The 17,532-nt window shown below is 38.2% G+C and overlaps 1 protein-coding gene across 4 annotated transcripts in view; it reads right to left on the bottom strand.

Annotated features, from left to right (window-relative positions):
- The window catches only part of PLSCR1 (phospholipid scramblase 1), a 65,233-nt gene that overhangs the window by 2,131 nt on the left and 45,570 nt on the right, over positions 1-17,532 (bottom strand). For all 4 annotated transcript variants that reach the window (XM_027875689.1, XM_027875687.1, XM_027875688.1 and 1 more), the window contains 4 exons: positions 13,008-13,050; positions 9,618-9,838; positions 6,542-6,703; positions 3,879-4,040 (listed from right to left, as the gene is read on the bottom strand). In XM_027875689.1, coding sequence (XP_027731490.1) covers positions 3,879-4,040; positions 6,542-6,703; positions 9,618-9,838; positions 13,008-13,050 — 588 coding nt within the window. The remainder of the gene's footprint in view (positions 1-3,878; positions 4,041-6,541; positions 6,704-9,617; positions 9,839-13,007; positions 13,051-17,532) is intronic.

The raw sequence follows: 17,532 nt of genomic DNA on the forward strand, positions 1-17,532 counted from the left end.
TGCACTATTACCCTTCTCTTAGCGAGGTGACTGAATATATGATCCAAGAGCTGAAGGAGCCATACAGAACAGCAAAAGTCTCGACTTTTCTATTACTATCCTGAGTGACTTGGAGATATAAGGCTAATGCATACAGGAATTGCCTCTCTAGCAAACTAAAGTTTGTTTTCCTTCTAGGAAACAAATTTAGGATAGTACCATGAGGCAGCAGAAGAAAGGTATCAACTGCTTATGGCTACTGTGAGTCCATTCTGTTGTTTGGAATTTTCTATGTAGTAAAATAAAAGATTTCCTGTACTTGAATATACGTTGAATGTTTATATGGGAAATGAGGGACCTTTTTATCTACACCAATGGGAATTTAGAAATGCGTAACATTTGGTATTCATAGAGGGTCCTCTGAGTGGAGGCCAAACTAGACCAAAGAGAGATAATCCGAGGGTTCACCATTAATTTGAGATTAAGTATTGTCTTTGTATGCCTGGAACCTGGGGTGCTGGGCCACAGCATATCATGCTCATGTTAAGTTCACTCTTCTAGCTCTGTTCTATTCAGCCATGAGTGAGTTTAATTAGTTCTTCAAGGTTTCCATTGACGTTCCCCTTTGTTTTTCTCCTCTTGAATCTTTCTTCCATTTCTAATCTCAGATTCTGTTTCGCTCCCTTATGTTTTACTAGTGCCATGACATTTCTACTACCAGGTCTGATAGATCAAATCTGTTTTGAATGTAGAATGCTTGTTTTGAGGACAGTATTCAATTAATATTTGACATTAAGATAAAAGTGCCTACCATATAAAATGGTTCTGGGCTATGTCTTTTTTGTATGGAAAAGTTTTTTTTTTTTTATTTTTCTCAGTTTAACTTATAGCTAGCTAAAATTCATATATATATGTGTTTCGATCTCTTCTCTAGTCTTTCCCTCAAATCATTTTCTAATTCTTCTCTTCCATCTTCTCTTCCTTTCTGGTAGACTTCAGATAAATTTGAGTATAGAGCTATGAAGCTTGCTCTTAAAATCACATTTATACAAGGAGTTAGAGAACTGAGACGCTTACTCAGGTCTTTCAACCCAAAGTAAGCCACAGCACTCTCACTGGAAACTGCATCTGGACCATTGAGAAACATCATCGAGAATTGGGTTAAAATTTTAACTGATGAAGAATCTGGGTAAGATTCCAAGTAAGTTTCTGCTTTTGTAATCTGTAGGTTTGATTTGGAGAAGGAAACAAACAGCATGTGGTTTTCTAGCTCAGATGAATGACCTCATCCTTGATGGGCTACTTTGTGATTCTCAGTGTTCTTTTTTGATTAAAGGGGCCATGCCTTGGCTCACATTTTAAATAGAATGGGTGTTGCATCACTCAAAGTGAGAACTCCGAAAGACCTTAGCTTAAAAAGGCCAAGGTCTTTCCTCTAGTCATCCTGATCTATATATGGCCACTGGACCCAGATGGCTCTGGAGGAGAAAGCGAGGCTGGTGACTTTGCACAGCCCTCCCTCCCTCAAATCCAATTCAATTGTAAATCATGCCATCATCTCCCTGATGTTATGGTCCTCTTCAAGAAAGAACGACGAACCACACAACTACATAGGTAGTGCCAAATACTTAAAAATGAAAAACAAATCCAATTTAGAAAGTATCCTTCCCTTGGGCAGAGCAATGAATTATCACGTTTTAGCTTCTGTCCCTTCAAGGTGTGAGGCAGAACAGTGCATTGGGAATAGCGTTGAATTTGGAGTCAGAGACTCTAGATTCAAATTCCAGGCTTGCCATCTTTGTGATTCTGGGCAAACTACTTAAAATTCTCTCAGTCTCAGTTTTCTCATTTTTGTAAAATGGCAAAAAGTTTAACTAGATGGCCTTTAGGATTGCCTCTAGCTCCAAATCCATGATCTGTGGGAAGTAACCCTTCAGGATGCATGGGCCAAGGGCCTCAGCCTGAGCCGAAGAACCACAGCGTTAACCCGATTCAGATCTTCCAAGTCCAACAACTACCTTCTTGCTCAAAGTTGGGAATAGGGTTCTAATAAGGTCTTAACCAGCTAAGAGTAAAAGCATCTTGGAGTATTTTAAAAGGATCGTTTTGGAGCAATGTACTAATGCTCATTAATTTTGTTTTGTTCTTTCCTCTCTCTTTATATGGGTATCAAATGGATTTTTATGACTGGACAGGATAACAGAAATAGAGCTTGAAGGAAGGTTCTAGGCAATCTTGTCTAACCCTTGGGTATTGAGGGACAGAATGATGAGAATTAATCACATTTCATAAAGTAAAGAAAAAAGTGTGTGTTTGTGTGTGTGTGTGTGTGTGTGTGTGTGTGTATGTGTGTATGTGTGTATGTGTTGGAGATGAAATACTACTATAGGAATTAGTACAGGAAATTACTATAGCAGAACAATCTATATAGGTAAAATACAAACAGCTAATTAAGATTTTATGAAAATAAGTTTTCTGTGTTTTTTTTAACCAAATAAATGAAACAACACCGAATTTGGGGTAAAAAAATTCAGGTCTGAATTCCTTCTGAGATTTATAATATTTGTGTGACCTTAAGAAAGTCATCTAGATTCTTTTCTTCATCTGTAAAATAAGACAGTTTGGAATAGATAACCTCTAATGTCTCTTCTGACATTATATGGTTAAGGGAATATAAGCTGGGAGCCAGAAGCCTGGCTTCTAGTTATCACTCTCAAATTCTTTGTGTTTCAGTTACCTTTTCTGTAAATAAATGAATCCAATGACCTGTAAAGCCCCTTTCAACTCTATTTTCCCCAACTGATTTTTTCCCCAATTTCAACTGGCCATCTCTCACTCCTACACATTTCTACCGGTTGACCCCATTTCTAGAATATACTCCTTCTTCATTGGCTTCTGTTAAATTTCTTCTCTTCTTTCAAGGTTCAGTTCAAATACTATACCTCCATCATGGAAGTCTTTCCCTGGTTATGTCAGATGGATACTCTCTGAAAGCATTCTTTCCCTCCTCAAATCTTCTTAGAGTATTTTGTCTAGAGTTCTCCTTTTCTTTAATCACACCCCACCTTGTCAATCAAAAATGGTTGGAAAGATTACAGTAATCCATGTAAATGTCCCATTTCTCCAAGTAGATTTTAAGCTTTTTAAGAGCAGGGACAATATGATACTTCACACAAAGTAAGTGGTTTAGTGTCTTTACTACATTGCTGAATCCAATAAATATATGACTATGGCAAAACACTTAGAGGGGCATGTGAAAAAAAATGGCATTCATGTGAAGAAATAACCATGCACAAGTTTGTAAACAATGACATGAAGTCCTGTCTCCAAGAATTCAGTTAAATTTATTCTGGAGGCAGAGGGTGAAGATACCGGGTAATGATCCTGAATTATGCTCAAGGATCCCCACTTCATTTGACTTGAACCAATGTTGTTTCATGGGTATTTTCCAAGGCCTGGATTCCAAATGCCTAGAGTTGTAAGGAATAAAAATATAAACTAGCAAGGGTCTTTCGAGACTAGTTCAGACTAGGCCTTCTTGGGTCATTCTGAACCATAATGGACACCTCTGTGCTATACTAGGTCTTGAAATCTAAAGGCGACCGAGAATGACATCAAATTTGTGGGTGGGATGAAGGACTACTTTTTGTATAAAACATTCATTTTTAAAGCACAATTTGATCTATTATTTCTTTTATATTAATTCAATTGTATTTTTTCAGTCCCAAATTCTCTCCCTCACTCTTCCCCCTACCACATCCATTGAGAAGACAAGAAATACAATACCCATTACACATGTGAAGTCATGCAAAACATATTTCCACATTTGTCATGTATAAGATTATTTCCAATTAATGAAACCAGGATAAAGCAAACAAAATTATTAATCATGTACTTACAATAAGGAAGCAAGCACCCAACATCACCGCCTTCATTTTCACATCGAGGTCTAATGGGAACTGAATTGCAAAGTTATCAGCATCTGTAAATGCTTCTTTTATAAATCCTGTCCACTGTTTTGTAATTTTTCCAATTTTAGTCTCTCCATCAAGAGATGTTATCTAATGAGGAAATAAATTATAATCTCAGACATTTCTTCAACATAGAATGAGAAAAGATCTTATTTTTAGTACACTAAAGGGTGTCATATAGATACTATTATTTGTAAAACACATATTGTATCTGCCAGTAGAGAGAGAAAGCAATTCATGCATAAATTGGAAAATATTTATCTGAGAAAAAATATTTCTGCATGAAGTCAGATTTCCTGAATTAATCCCTGTCACGCATACTCAAATGAATCTATAATCTCGTTGAATTTAAGAGTTCCCTCCATCACTACAAATTCATGTCTGCCTATCCTTTATGACTCCCAGAACCAAAAATCCTAGAGGCCTTCTACACTTTCTCCAAACAAAACAAGACTACTAGTGGGACCCTGTGGTTATTCATACCCATGAATCCCTTGCTCTCAGTATTTGACCAGCCCTTCTCTTTCTATCACATATTTTTGTGATAGCATCTTTTATTCTTGTTGTTCATTGGGGTTCCTTGATAGTTACATTATATACTTTAGTATATGGAGCTAAAGTGGTAGCTATTTCTGTAGGGAAGCAATTCTCTAAGACTACTAAATTGCAAATCAGGTCAGATAGAGGGTAGAGGGAGTTTCTCCTAGGATTTCCCTAAACTAAACAGTAAAAACATAAATTTACTAAAAAAAAACAAAAACACCAAATCAAATCCTCTCTTCCTGTGACTGTAGGTGTCAGCATGGTCTCTGAAATTGTTATCTAACTCACATTCATAGGGAAAGGAGTTAGCTGTAGGTGTTCTGGAACTGGTATGTCCCCTGTGGCTTTAGCACTGGGAAGCCTACTAGAATCACAGTAGTATATGCAGCATCCCCTATAGAATTTTGAATTGTTTTTAAATGAGCTATATAGTACAGATATATTACAATGGTACTACTATTACTTTAAAATATATGGGTGGGAATTTTATCAAATTCTGAGGTGAGGAGAAGACATTTTTGCTTTATCTTAGATTCAAAATTATAAATCATCATAAAAAGGATAGGGAGGAAACATCGGTGGAGGAAAAGAAATCGTGTGAAAAGATTCAAAGAGATAAGAGTCCAAGGGGAGAGGAGGGAAAACCCATTTAAAGCCACCCATTTCGAGCAGTGTTTAACTTCCACTTATGTGAAAAGCATAGAAAATACTGAACTAACTGCCTTAGGGAGAGTGAAAACTAATAGCTCAAAAGAGAAGAGATTACCGTATAGATTAAAACAGGTAGCTAAAACATCTAGGGAAATGGCAGACACTAGAAAAATCCATTGTCAGCCCTGGCTGACCAAACTAAAGCCAGCATGGTTAGGCCTGTCTCAGTATAATTCTTTTCAAAGCTTTGCTTTAGCATTGACAAATGTGCCATTTTCTACTGCTGAACCTCATAATTAATCACACAAGAAGCAGCATAGTAAAGTGGAAAGACCAATGGATTTGGCATTAGAGGGCTTGCTTTCAAAGCCCACCTTGGCCACCTACTGCCTGCATAACCTCTGAAAGTCTCTCAATCCCTATGGGCCTCAGTTTGCTCATATGTAGAAAGAAGGCATTGTACTAGCGGGCAACTAAAGATCCCATCTACGATTGCCTGATACTAATAAGCCACATTTCCTCCAACATTGAGCAGCGCTCACTTATGAACATCATAAATCATTTAGTTGGTTTATTTATTTGTATTCAGTTATAGGGGTCAGTTACTTTCCCCCACCCCACCCCCTCTTCTCTGTAGTTTAACCTCTCAGATTATAATACAGGGTCTGTTTCTTGATTCTATTAAAAACCAAATAAACAAGTTGCTAACACATATAATCACATATTTATCCCTCTTCTAGTTCAACTGAATCTATTTTTAAGAGATAAAAGTAAATCATTTTTAATCTTAGCATCAGTATAATTTGGGAGGATGTAGGGGTAAACAGAGAGCTGGTTGGACTTGCAACCAAAGACTTTGGTTTCAGTCCCTGCTCTGTTGCTTATTAGCTGAGGAACTGGGCAAATTCTTTTACTTCTCTAGATCTCGCTTTCCTCATCTCCAAAATCTTTCTAAGGAGCTTAGATCTATAGATCTTAAAGTCCCTCCCACCTCTAACATTTGATGCTTCTGTGAAATATCACCAGATACAGTTTTATGAAATCACATTTTTTGGGGGGGTAGTGGGAGGCAATGGAAGCTAAGTGACTTGCCCAGGGTCACACAGCTAGTAAGTGTCTGAGGAGGGATTTGAACTCAGATCCTTCTGACTCCAGTGCCAGTGCTCTATTCACTGAGCCATCTAGCTGCCACAAAAATCACATATTTAAATAATACTCCAGGAATATTTCCTCCCAATTGGAACAAAGACATCAAATTATAAACACAACTTCTTATTTTTAAAGTGTGCTAGCAGCTAAAGCAACCTTTTCAAAATGAGTGAAAATTTAAACTTGATTATTTTTTGTTCTTATGCTGAGTGCAGAAACTCAGAAATACTATTTTCAATGTAACTTACCTCAAAGTCAACGTCTGAGCAACATCTGGAAACAACACATGGGCCTTGGATTTTCAGCACCTCCTGATGGTGCTCATTTAGAACTGTAAACTTTGGCAGAAAAGGGTGCCAGTTTTGGGTAATGTAACCTATTGGTACACCAGGAGGAGATTGTACTTCCAACTGCAAAAGGAAAAGAGATTGAAAAGAAACAGTACAATAACATAAACTACCTCAATTTTTAAAATAAGCTACTTAAAAGTGGGAGGAAAGTCTTCAGAAAATCTCCTAAGAACAGCTTGTATGCTCATGCCATGGTAGGGAATTTCTCAAATAACTCTCTTAAACTATTTAGACTTAGATTCTGCTCTGATATTCCTGTGATTCCAAGTAACTATTGTTAGTTAACTGATCAAGAAATGGACTGGAAAGGCTAGACAACTCAGTTCAAGGATTGTTTATGTAACTGTGGCATGCTATTATGAAAAAAAGAAAAAAAAGTAACCTATTTTTAGAGCTTTGCTCATTGTCACACTGAGGGTTAACAACCATGGCCTTTGCTAGGCTTACTACAAAAAGGTAGCTAGGTCGGTATATATATATGCCTCTGGCAGAGAAAGTAAGACCAGAGAAGAAAGATGAGTTATAAAAAGCACACTGAGCTCTGTCACACAAAGTCCAGCGAACATCTTTTCTTCATGGAGGCAGGCTAGGTATTCTTATCCATGTGCTCACTCAACGCTTAATCTATGTTCTCTTCTCCCCACCCATTGCCCTGGTAGGTTGGAGTCTCACCAATACCTTCTGACCCATCAAATTAACATCATAACCTTTTCCAACAATGTTTCTTATTTGATGGAAAAGGAAAACTCAAGGTATAACTGGCCTAGATACCAGTAAAGCTTTTGAGAATTTTTCATGTCATCTTTGGGACCAGATATGGGCCAGATGATAGAATGGTTAAGTGGATTCAGAAACTAGTAGAATGATGTTAATACTTCAATGTCAACTCTGAAAAGAAATTTTTGATGCCAAGTATCAGGGATTTGTTTTGACTCTGTTCCAGTTAACATTTTTTATCAGTGACTTAGGTTAAGGCATAGATGGGTGCTTAACCAAATTTGCAGGTGACACAAAGCTTTGGTGGTGGGGAAGGAATATCACTAACTTGGTGGATGATAGAATCAAAATCTTGACAGAATAGTACACTGGGACAAATTTAATAAGATGGTACATAATGGGGATATATGCAAAATCCCACACTTGGAGTGTGCAAATCACCATTACAAGCACAAGATAGGGGTGGTATAACTAAACAGTAATTTAACTGCTAAAGATGCGGAAGTTTTAGTAGACATGCAAATTCAAAACAAGTTCATGCAAGTTCAAAACCAGTTTTAGTAGGCATGCAAATTCAAAACATTTTGATAAGGAATTGGTAGCCTAAAAAACTAACAAGACTTTGGTTTGAGTTAAGGTAGGCATTGCGTATAGAATGATGGATGACATAGTCTCATTGTATTGGTGCCCTGGTATTAGATTGGAGTGTTGTGTTAGATTCTATGTACCACATTTTGACAAAAACCTTAATAGTTTGGAAATATTTCCGAGAAGGGAGGGCATTAGCCTAATGAGTGGCACCAAGACCATTTCATTCAAAAATTGTTTGAATGAATTTGACATATTCAGCATGAATAAGAGAAAACTTTGTAGGGGACATGTAAGCTGCCTTTGAGTATTTGCAAGTCTTTTAAGATGGAAGAAGAAGGAAACGTATGCTTTTTGGCCCCAGAGGGCAGAACTAGGAGCTATGGATTTATGTTGCAAAACTATAAATTTAGGATTGATATAAGGAATGACTTCTTAAAACTAGAATTTTCCAAAAGTGCAATGGAATGACTCAAGGACAGCATCTTCCCCCATTCAGGAGATCTTCAAGTAAAGGCTAGATGACCTGATTTATCGATGATGTGATGGAGGGAACTCTTTTCTTAGGGATGAGTTGGACTATAGATTTCTTTTGAAGCCCCTTCTAAGCCAAACTCTGTGAGTTTAATCCCAATCTCAAGATTAGGGAAATTATAAGTGGCACAATCACGGCTGACTCTAGGCAAAAATGAGAAATAGGCAATGTCCTTATTAGTGTCTTTCTTCTCTCCTGGACATCTCCTAGGCCTTCCCTATATATCAAGTACCTATTTAGCAGCTGGCTGTCAACTGTCTGCTAAAGAATTAATGGATAATCAAAGTGTTAGCTGATATTGGCCTATATGATCCTCCCAAGGGATATCTGCCTTTTAGAAGGGGCTTGCTGGAAAGAAAATTTAATGGAAACCAAGCAAATAGATTGACTTTTTTTTCTGGCAGGGTGTTAGTCTTGTCAGTCTACTCCTAACTTAAAGGTTGCAGTGATGTCTACTGCAGCCCTCTCTGTGATCCCACCACTTATTTTCAACAATAAGTTCAAGTGAAGTTATTTCCACTTATTTCAGCTGGAAGGGTTCTTAGAGATCATCTATTACTATTCTAGCCTTGAATGGAAGGTTCCTTCTACTATAATCTCTCCATTTAAGTGGTCATCCAGATTTTGCTTAAAGATCTTGAATGTTAAATTACAAGGCTGCCCATTTGGCTTTTCAACATCTAATGGTCAGCAAGTTGCTGTTGTTTTTAATGACATCAAGCCAGTCTGCTTCTCTGTACCTTCAAGGCAACAGGGATGTGTTAAGCATTCACTATGTGCCAGGGATCGTCCTGAGCACTGGGGTACACAAACAAAGGCAAAAATATGGCTCCCACCTTCAAAGAGCTCAGGTTCTACGGAGGGAGATAACATACAAATAATCATGTACTTAAAATTTCCACTTATTTCTTAGTTTTACCCTCTGGGGTCAAATACAAGTCTAATCCTTCTTTCATAAAATAGCCCTCCATTGCAAACTGTGATCGTGTGCCACGCCCACCTTTCCCCACCCCCCAGTGTAAACGTAGTCATTAATCAATCCACGTATGGCATGGTTTCTAATGGGAAAGACCACTGTCCACTAATTCTGAGGCAGCATCATGACCGAAACAAGACAAAAAGATGTTCAGCGACCTTTTGGAGGCAGCAGGGGTAACAACAGGAAACACATCTGAAAGGTCTATTGATGGTTATCACTTCCCGGCCTGTATTGTCCAGAATCTTTAAAATAAAGGGTCGTAAGTTTCCACAACAGTTTCGAGTACAGCAATCATTTTCCTCCGCTGCAAAGTAAACTCTCTGTCCAAGGCTGTTGCTAATTACATATTTGTTGTTGGTTTCAAAACCTGTGAGTACTAAAAATGGGGGAAAAAAGAAGATATGATAATTAGCACTAATAAGACCACTACTAGGAAAACGATTTTAGCACAAATACGCTAAATGATTTCCAATCATTGATTCTACCCTGCTGTGCCCCAGGTGGCAAACTGTCTATCCTCTTTGGGACTCAGTTTTCTGTAAACAAGGTTACACTCTATAGGTTGATAGGTTGCAACTTATCATCTCTAAAGCCCTTTTCAGATCTAAGATTCAATATTTCTTTCTGTTTAAGACTAGAAGAAGTTTAATTGTTCTTATTCTGGATCAAATTCCTAAAAAACGATATTTTTTTGGCATTTCCAATGCATGAAAGGGAACTTTTTCCCCCTTCAGATTGAACCTGTAATTCCATTGGTATATAATAACCTCTAATGAGTAAACTATCTCTGCTAATGTAGATCAGCACTGGTTTTGCAACTTAAGAGTCTTACAGAGTTGTCTGGGGGTACTGAGAGGTTAAAAGACTTGCTCAAGGTCATACAGTCTTTGTGTATGTCAAAGATGGAACTTCGAATCCAGGTTTTTCTGATTTTGAACTTGTACCTCTGCCTCTGTGCTGCTTCTTGAAAAGAAACAGAAGGGGCAGCTAGGTGGTACAGTGGATAGAGCACCAGCCCTGGAGTCAGGAGGACCTGAGTTCAAATTTGGCCTCAGACACATAACACTTAACAAGCTGTGTGACTCTGGGCAAGTCACTTAACCCCAACTGCCTTGACCAAAAAAAAAAATGGGGTCTTCACTCAGGATGAGAGTCTAAGACAACTATAAAAGGGTGTAGAAAAAAAAATCCATGATATCGAAAAAAAAACCCTCAATATAATAGTGCAATAAAAAAAAAGAATACTATAACGGCATAGAACAGAAAGAATATGAATTAGAAGACCTGGGTCTTAATCCTCTATTAATCATTCATTCATTTAACAAGCATTTATTAAATGCCTCATATGTTCTAGGTATATGACCTTAGATAAGTACCTTAATCTCTGTGGGACTCAATTTCCCCAACTGTAATGAGAAGAGGTTGGATAATCTCAAAGGTTCCTTCCAAGTTTAAACCTATTCTCTTATGATATTCGTTTTCAATGTAGATTTCATAGGTAATGCATGAAAAATTGCAGAAAGGTAGGTCGGAACTAGTTCATTGAGGACCTTAAATGACAGATGACAGAGTTGTCACCTGGGAGACATTGTATAGCCACTGAAGGTTTTTGAGCACTGGAGTGACATGATCAGACTTCTTATTTAGGGAAACTATTTTATCAATTGTGGAATAGATAATCAGAGAGAAGAGAGACTTAAAGCAGGGAAACCAGTATGGAAGCTATTGTAACAGTGTCTTCATAGTGATAAGACATGATCTTACCACTAATCATAGCAGTAAAGGGAGATGAAAGCCTGAATTAGGGTGGTGATCAATTGAGTGGTAAATGGACAGATGCAATAGATGTTATGGAAATCAATCCATAAGACTCAGCAACTGATCAAATTGTGAGGGTGGATCTTTTATTCTGATAAAGGATTATTTGAAGGGTGTGAACCTGATAGAATTATGATGGCAACCTACAAACAGAATTCTGGAAAATGTGTTGGTAGAAACTAAGTTTCATTTTAGACCTACTGAATTTGAAATACTAATGAAATATGGTAGAGAAGTCCAGCATGCAGCTGGCAATGAGAAACAGGAGTTCAGGAGAAAGATTAGTGCAGATTACATGGTTTCAGGAGTCATCTGCAGGGAGATAGTTGAAATCATGGCATATGAGGAGTTCATCAAGAAAATGTGAAAATAGAAAAAAGTTTCCAGTCCAGGCATGGTCACACAGGTCAAAAGAAATAGGTAATGAAAGTGTCAGGCAAGCCAAGGGAGGAGAGATTTGCAGAAGGGGGGGAGCTGATCACTTCAAAAACCAAAGAATGCTCAAGTAGCATGAAGACAGAAACGGTTATCAGCTCTATCGATTAAGAGACCTTAGAGGAAGCAGTTACATTTGGAAGATGAATGCTATTTTAAGGGATTAAGAAGCAGGTAGGGAGGAAGCAGATGCAATAAAATGACACTAGAAATGGGACAATAAAGAGGACCAGGGAGTAAGAGGACAATGATTCAAGTAGATGTCTTGGCCAAATGAGAGAACTTGGTATTTTTACAGGTAGCAAAGGCATAAAGAAACTAGAGAATGGGAGTTGAGGGGAGTGGCAGAGGGTCAGCCATCAAGCTAACTGCTAATCTAATGCTCTTTTTGCTACCCTAAGTAGAACACAGTTTATAAAAAACCAAATAATAAATAAATAAATTTAAATCTAAACACTTTAAAATAATTTACATCTAATACTTCATTTTTTTTTTTTAGGCAATTGGGGTTAAGTGACTTGCCCAGGGTCACACAACTAGTTAAGCGTCAAGTGTTTGGTCTAAGACTGGATTTAAACTCAGGTCCTCCTGACTTTAGGGCTGGTGCGCTATCCACTGCACCACCTTGCTACCCCTAAATCTAATACTTTAAATGGTTCATGGTCATCAGTTGTACAGTACCTGGCATATAGCAGGTACTTAATAAATGCATGTAGACTTAATATAACTTGACATTTCTCTATTTTAACTGAATGGTTTACTATCTAATTCTCAACTTATTCATATTGTAAATTTAACACTTCTATCAATCAACTGACCAATCAATAATCAGTTACTAAATTTTGATTATATTCCAGACACCATGCCAGGCACTAGGGATTCAAAGACAAAGATGAAACATTCCTGCTCTTGAGAAGCTGACAGCCAGCTGGTGGAGATAATTGTATAAGAATAAGTATGTACAAAATAGATATAAGGTGATTTGTAGGGATTAAGGGAAAGTACTAACAGCTAGGGGATGAAAGAAGGCTGAATGCCAAAGATGGTACTGTAGCTGAATCGTGAAGGAAACTATAACACCCAAGAGGTAGGCTTTAATAAATGCTATTGACCAAGAGAGCCTTGGGATATGCCCACAATTAATGATCCAATTATTGAGAAGCACAGCCCAGAAGAACCGTACCCAGTGCTATCTGCCCTTCACCAAGATTTATTTGCCCAATTGAAACAAGAATACACTTTATAGATAGGAGTTGATTAAAATACAATAAGGTAATACAGTAGGTACATACCTTCCAGAAGTTCAACTTGCTGATGGATCAGTAATTGGTCTATCTGTATGATTGAAACAAATAATATAGTTAATAGTTATTTATTAGGGGCAGGTAAAAGGCCTGCAATTTCACTGATGTAAGGAAGCCCCAGATGAGGAAATTCTCTACCAATAGAGACCAGTCTTCGCAATTGATTCTTAAGAGAGCTGCCTAGAGTAATTCCAAGTTAAATGACTTGCTTAGGGCTGCACAGCCAGCTTGTAGCAGAGCTGGAATTTGAATCTGTGTCTTCCTAGTTCTAGGGTCAATTAGCTATCCACTAGACACAGGGCCTATGATTACATATTATCCCATCAAATAAAGCTTAAAATCCCTACCACACACAAATATTGTAAGTTCACAAATCTGTCATGAAAAGATTACTTTATGTTTTAGAATTTATGGAGCAGCTAGGCCAAGAGTCAGGAAGACCTGAGTTCAAATGTGGCCTCAGACACTTAACAGCTGTGTGACCCTGGGCAAGTCAATTAACTCTGCCTCAGTTTCCTCATCTGCAAAGTGAGCTGGAGAAGGAAATGGTAAAACCACTCCAGTACGTTTGCCAAGAAAACCCCAAATGGGGTCATGAAGAGTTGGGCATGACTGAAATGACTGAACAACACAAAAGATTTATTTGATGACACCTGTGTTTCCCCAATTCCCCTTCATTTCAGTGCCTTCTCTCTGTTCATTGTTTCCAGTGTATCCTGTACGTAGCTTCTCTGTGCATAGTTGTTTGTTTATTGTCTCCCATGTCAGACTGGGAACTCTTTTAGTCTTTAGACTGTCTTTTGCCTTGCTTTGTATCTCTAGTTCTTACGATAGCGCCTGGCACAGAACAAGCATTTAATAAACATTTATTGACTGATTATGAAATGAACCAAAAGCAAGAATTTTCAAGTTTTTACTACATTGTGAGAAAAATTAAAATAAAACCAAAATCAAAATCAAAATCCCTGAGAAAGTACATAATCTTCCTTACTTTCATCCTTTGATACTGTGGTCAGTCCTTAATAAAGAAAATTACTTTCAGTAAAATAGATCTGAAAGTATTTTACAAAGTAAGAGGTAAAATTTACATTTCAAAAAATGCAATTATAATTCATTTTTTGTAAGTGTATGTCAGGGTAGTAATGCTCTGATAATTCTTCACACTCTAAATTTAGAGAGGAAAATGATCCTATGAACTTGAGAGAACACCTGACCCAACCTCTCTGTACCTAAACAAGAATCCCTCTGTAACGTGAGATGAGTGGTTGGTCATCCAGGTATGATGCAAGTTCCTCTACAGGAGGGACAGGAGGCAATATTTTGTTTGTGTTTTTGTATTCATAGCGCCTTACATAGTGGTCCATGACAGATGCTTAGAGGTCCTTGTTGAATTGAACTAGTCATTCAGTTGTTGTTCGAAGACCCACAACAAAGTGGAGCTCACTACCACTCTGGGCAGCCCACCCTACTTCTGGGCATCTCTAATTGCTAGGAAGTTGTTTTGTTTTGTTTTTTTCCCCTTGAAATTAACCCTATATTGGCCTCTTTGCAACTACCATCTATTGGTTCTCATTCTTAATTCTAGGTCCAAGATGTTTAATCCCTCTTTCACATGACAGCATCCGAAATTTTTGAACACAGCTATCATGTTCCTCCTAAGACTTCTTCTCTCCATGCTAAACACCCCCAGTTCCTTCAGGGGATCCTCATATGGCAGGATCTTGAGGCTCTTCACCATACTTCTCTAGAAGTTCTCTAAAATATAACACCCAGAATGTACAATACTCCACATGCAGACTGACCACGGCAGAATACCGTGGGCCTTTCCCATTTTACTTTTAGGATTCTCGATGCAGCCAAGGACCATATAGTCGTGTGTGTGTGTGTGTGTGTGTGTAGCATGGGAGGGCTGTCATATTACATGGTTTACTGGCTGCCTCATACTCAGTCTACACTCCATCCAAACCTCTCCATTTTTTTATGTGAACTGCTTTCTAGCAAGTCTTGCTTTTATCTCTTTCAAGAACTCTCCTCTGTCTTTGTCCAATTTAAATGATTAAATATGCACCCACCAGCTCATAGTAAAAATATTTACTATATCACAAAATATTAATTCATTTTAATTAAACAAACATTTATTAGGCACCTACTGTGTGTGAGGCACTGGGGTAGTTACTTGGGATATGAAGATTAAAAATTAAAAAGTCTCTTGAAAACTCCAAAACTTTACATTTTACTGAAAACAACTTTAATCTAACATTTTTTCATCTGAAATCTGAACTATATTCTGTTTTCACCTACACATAAAAATATTATACCAACTCTTCCCAGTGAAGAAAGCACAATTTCATATACCATTAGTGTATTTCTCGTATCTTCAATATTAAACAAATTAAATGTTGCCCCTGCCCCCAACTCTCTGACTGCTCTTTTCCCATCTGTTCTTTGCCAGCTCATCTTCCAATTCTTAGGTGGTCTCCAAGGTTTTGCTCTAGGTCCTCTTCCTTTTTTTTTTCTCTTTGCATGTTCTTCTTTGATGACCTGCTCCTCTCCCATGCCTTCCACGGAAATGACAACCAAATTTGTATCTGCACTCCAGACTTACTCCAATGTAGTCCTGTGCCTTCAACTGCATGCTTTATATGCCTCCTGGGATGCCCTGTCAGCTCCTGCAAGTCAAGGTATCTCCAACTAAATACAACCATTCTGTGAAACTTTGCTCTTACCCTGGCATACCTGGTTCTGTTCATAAGGCTTCCAGTCACTCACTGGTCCACAAAGTCATCTTTGGGAATGGGAGAAGGAGGTGAAAGGCAGCAAACAGACCATCAGTTTGTGAAGGCCCGTAATGGGGTGAGGAATCTGTGGCCTCGTGGAGGCCACATGTGGTCTTCTGGGTCCTTGAGTGTGGCCTTTTGACTGAGGCCAAATTTTACAGAACAAATCCTTTTATTGAGGGGATTTGTCCTGTGAAGTTTGGATTCAGTCAGAAGGCCACACTTGAGAAGGCCACATGTGGCCTTGAGGCCGCAGGTCCCCCACCCTGGCCTATAATTTCACCCTTGCAATATCATTTATATCCACTTCTCTCTCTCCACTTTTATCACAGCCAATATAGTTAATGTTCTTATCTATTTTCTACTCTATTAAAATACAACCTTCTTTCTGATATCCCTCCCTCCAGTTTAACCCCAATTCCAAACACTGTTCACATTTGCGTGAGAAAATTTTCTACGTGTGACCATGACAAGAAAACAAACAAGCCACCAGGCACAAACTCCCTGTTGCCTGGGGAATACATGTAAAATTCCTGGCTGGCATCAAAGGTGCTAAATGATCTAGTTTCAAACCTGCCTGTCCAGCATTCTATACTACTTCCATTCATGCATTCTCTTTTAGCCAAACTGGTCTACTATAGCCTGTCCTTAATTCTCATCCTGTTTTCTCTTCTCGATGTCCTCATAACCACTCTCACCACTGTCTACCCTGCTACTGGAGACATCCTCTTCCTTCCTCTTCTAGCTCTTGCCCTGGGAGCTGTATTCAGCTATATGCCTCTGGAAAGGGTATATTAATGGACTGCCTAGTGGTTCTGCTTAATATCCAACATCATAACCACCTTTCCAGACCACCATTTTCTTATGTATGTTGTCTCCCCTACGAGAACATAAGCTTCTTGAAGGTAGGCACTATCTCACTTTTATATTTGTTTTGACACACAATAAGTGCTTAATAAATGCTTTTCATCTATCCATTTCTAAAGGCCTCCTCGATTTTTTCAAGTGAAAATTCCTTTTCGCTCCACCAATTTCTCACAGCACTCTGCAAACCTTTCCATTGCCCTGAACACATTCCACATAGTGTCACACTTACGATAGCAGAGTCATCATAGATTTAGAGTTGGAAAGACTACTAGAAATCATCTAGTCCCAAACTCATTCTTTTTAGTTGGAGCCCAGAAGGTAGGTGACTTGCCTAGGATTACGTAGGTGATGGATTTTGAGCCCTGCTCTCACTTATATCACATTCCTCCAATTCCACTTTAACACACGTTAGATTGTAAGCTCCTTGAGAGAAAATGTTGTTTCAGTTTTTCAACTTTGTATCCCTAGCTCCTATCATGGTGCCTTGCACATGGTAGGTATTTGACAGATCCAATTTAACAAATACTTACCAGAATTTAACGTAATAAAATGTTTGTTGGTAACAATAGAAAATGTCAAATAAAATACACTAAGTCTTTTTAAATAAGCTGACTTAAAGCAAAGTCACTTAATCCTGTTGGCCTCAGTTTCCTCATCTCTAAAATGAGCTGGAGCCAAGAAAATGCCAAATGGAGTCATGAAGAGTAAGACATAACTGAAATGGGGAAGCTAGGTGGTGCAGTGGATAGAGCACTGGCCCTGGAGTCAGGAGTACCTGAGTCCAAATGCGGCCTCAGAGACATAATATTTCCTAGCTGTGTGACTCTGGGCAAGTCACTTAACCCCAACTGCCTCACTGAAAAAAAAAA

This window comes from Vombatus ursinus, unplaced genomic scaffold (genome assembly GCF_900497805.2).
Source record: "Vombatus ursinus unplaced genomic scaffold, bare-nosed wombat genome assembly UNPS02014810.1, whole genome shotgun sequence".
Taxonomy (NCBI): Eukaryota; Metazoa; Chordata; class Mammalia; order Diprotodontia; family Vombatidae; genus Vombatus; species Vombatus ursinus.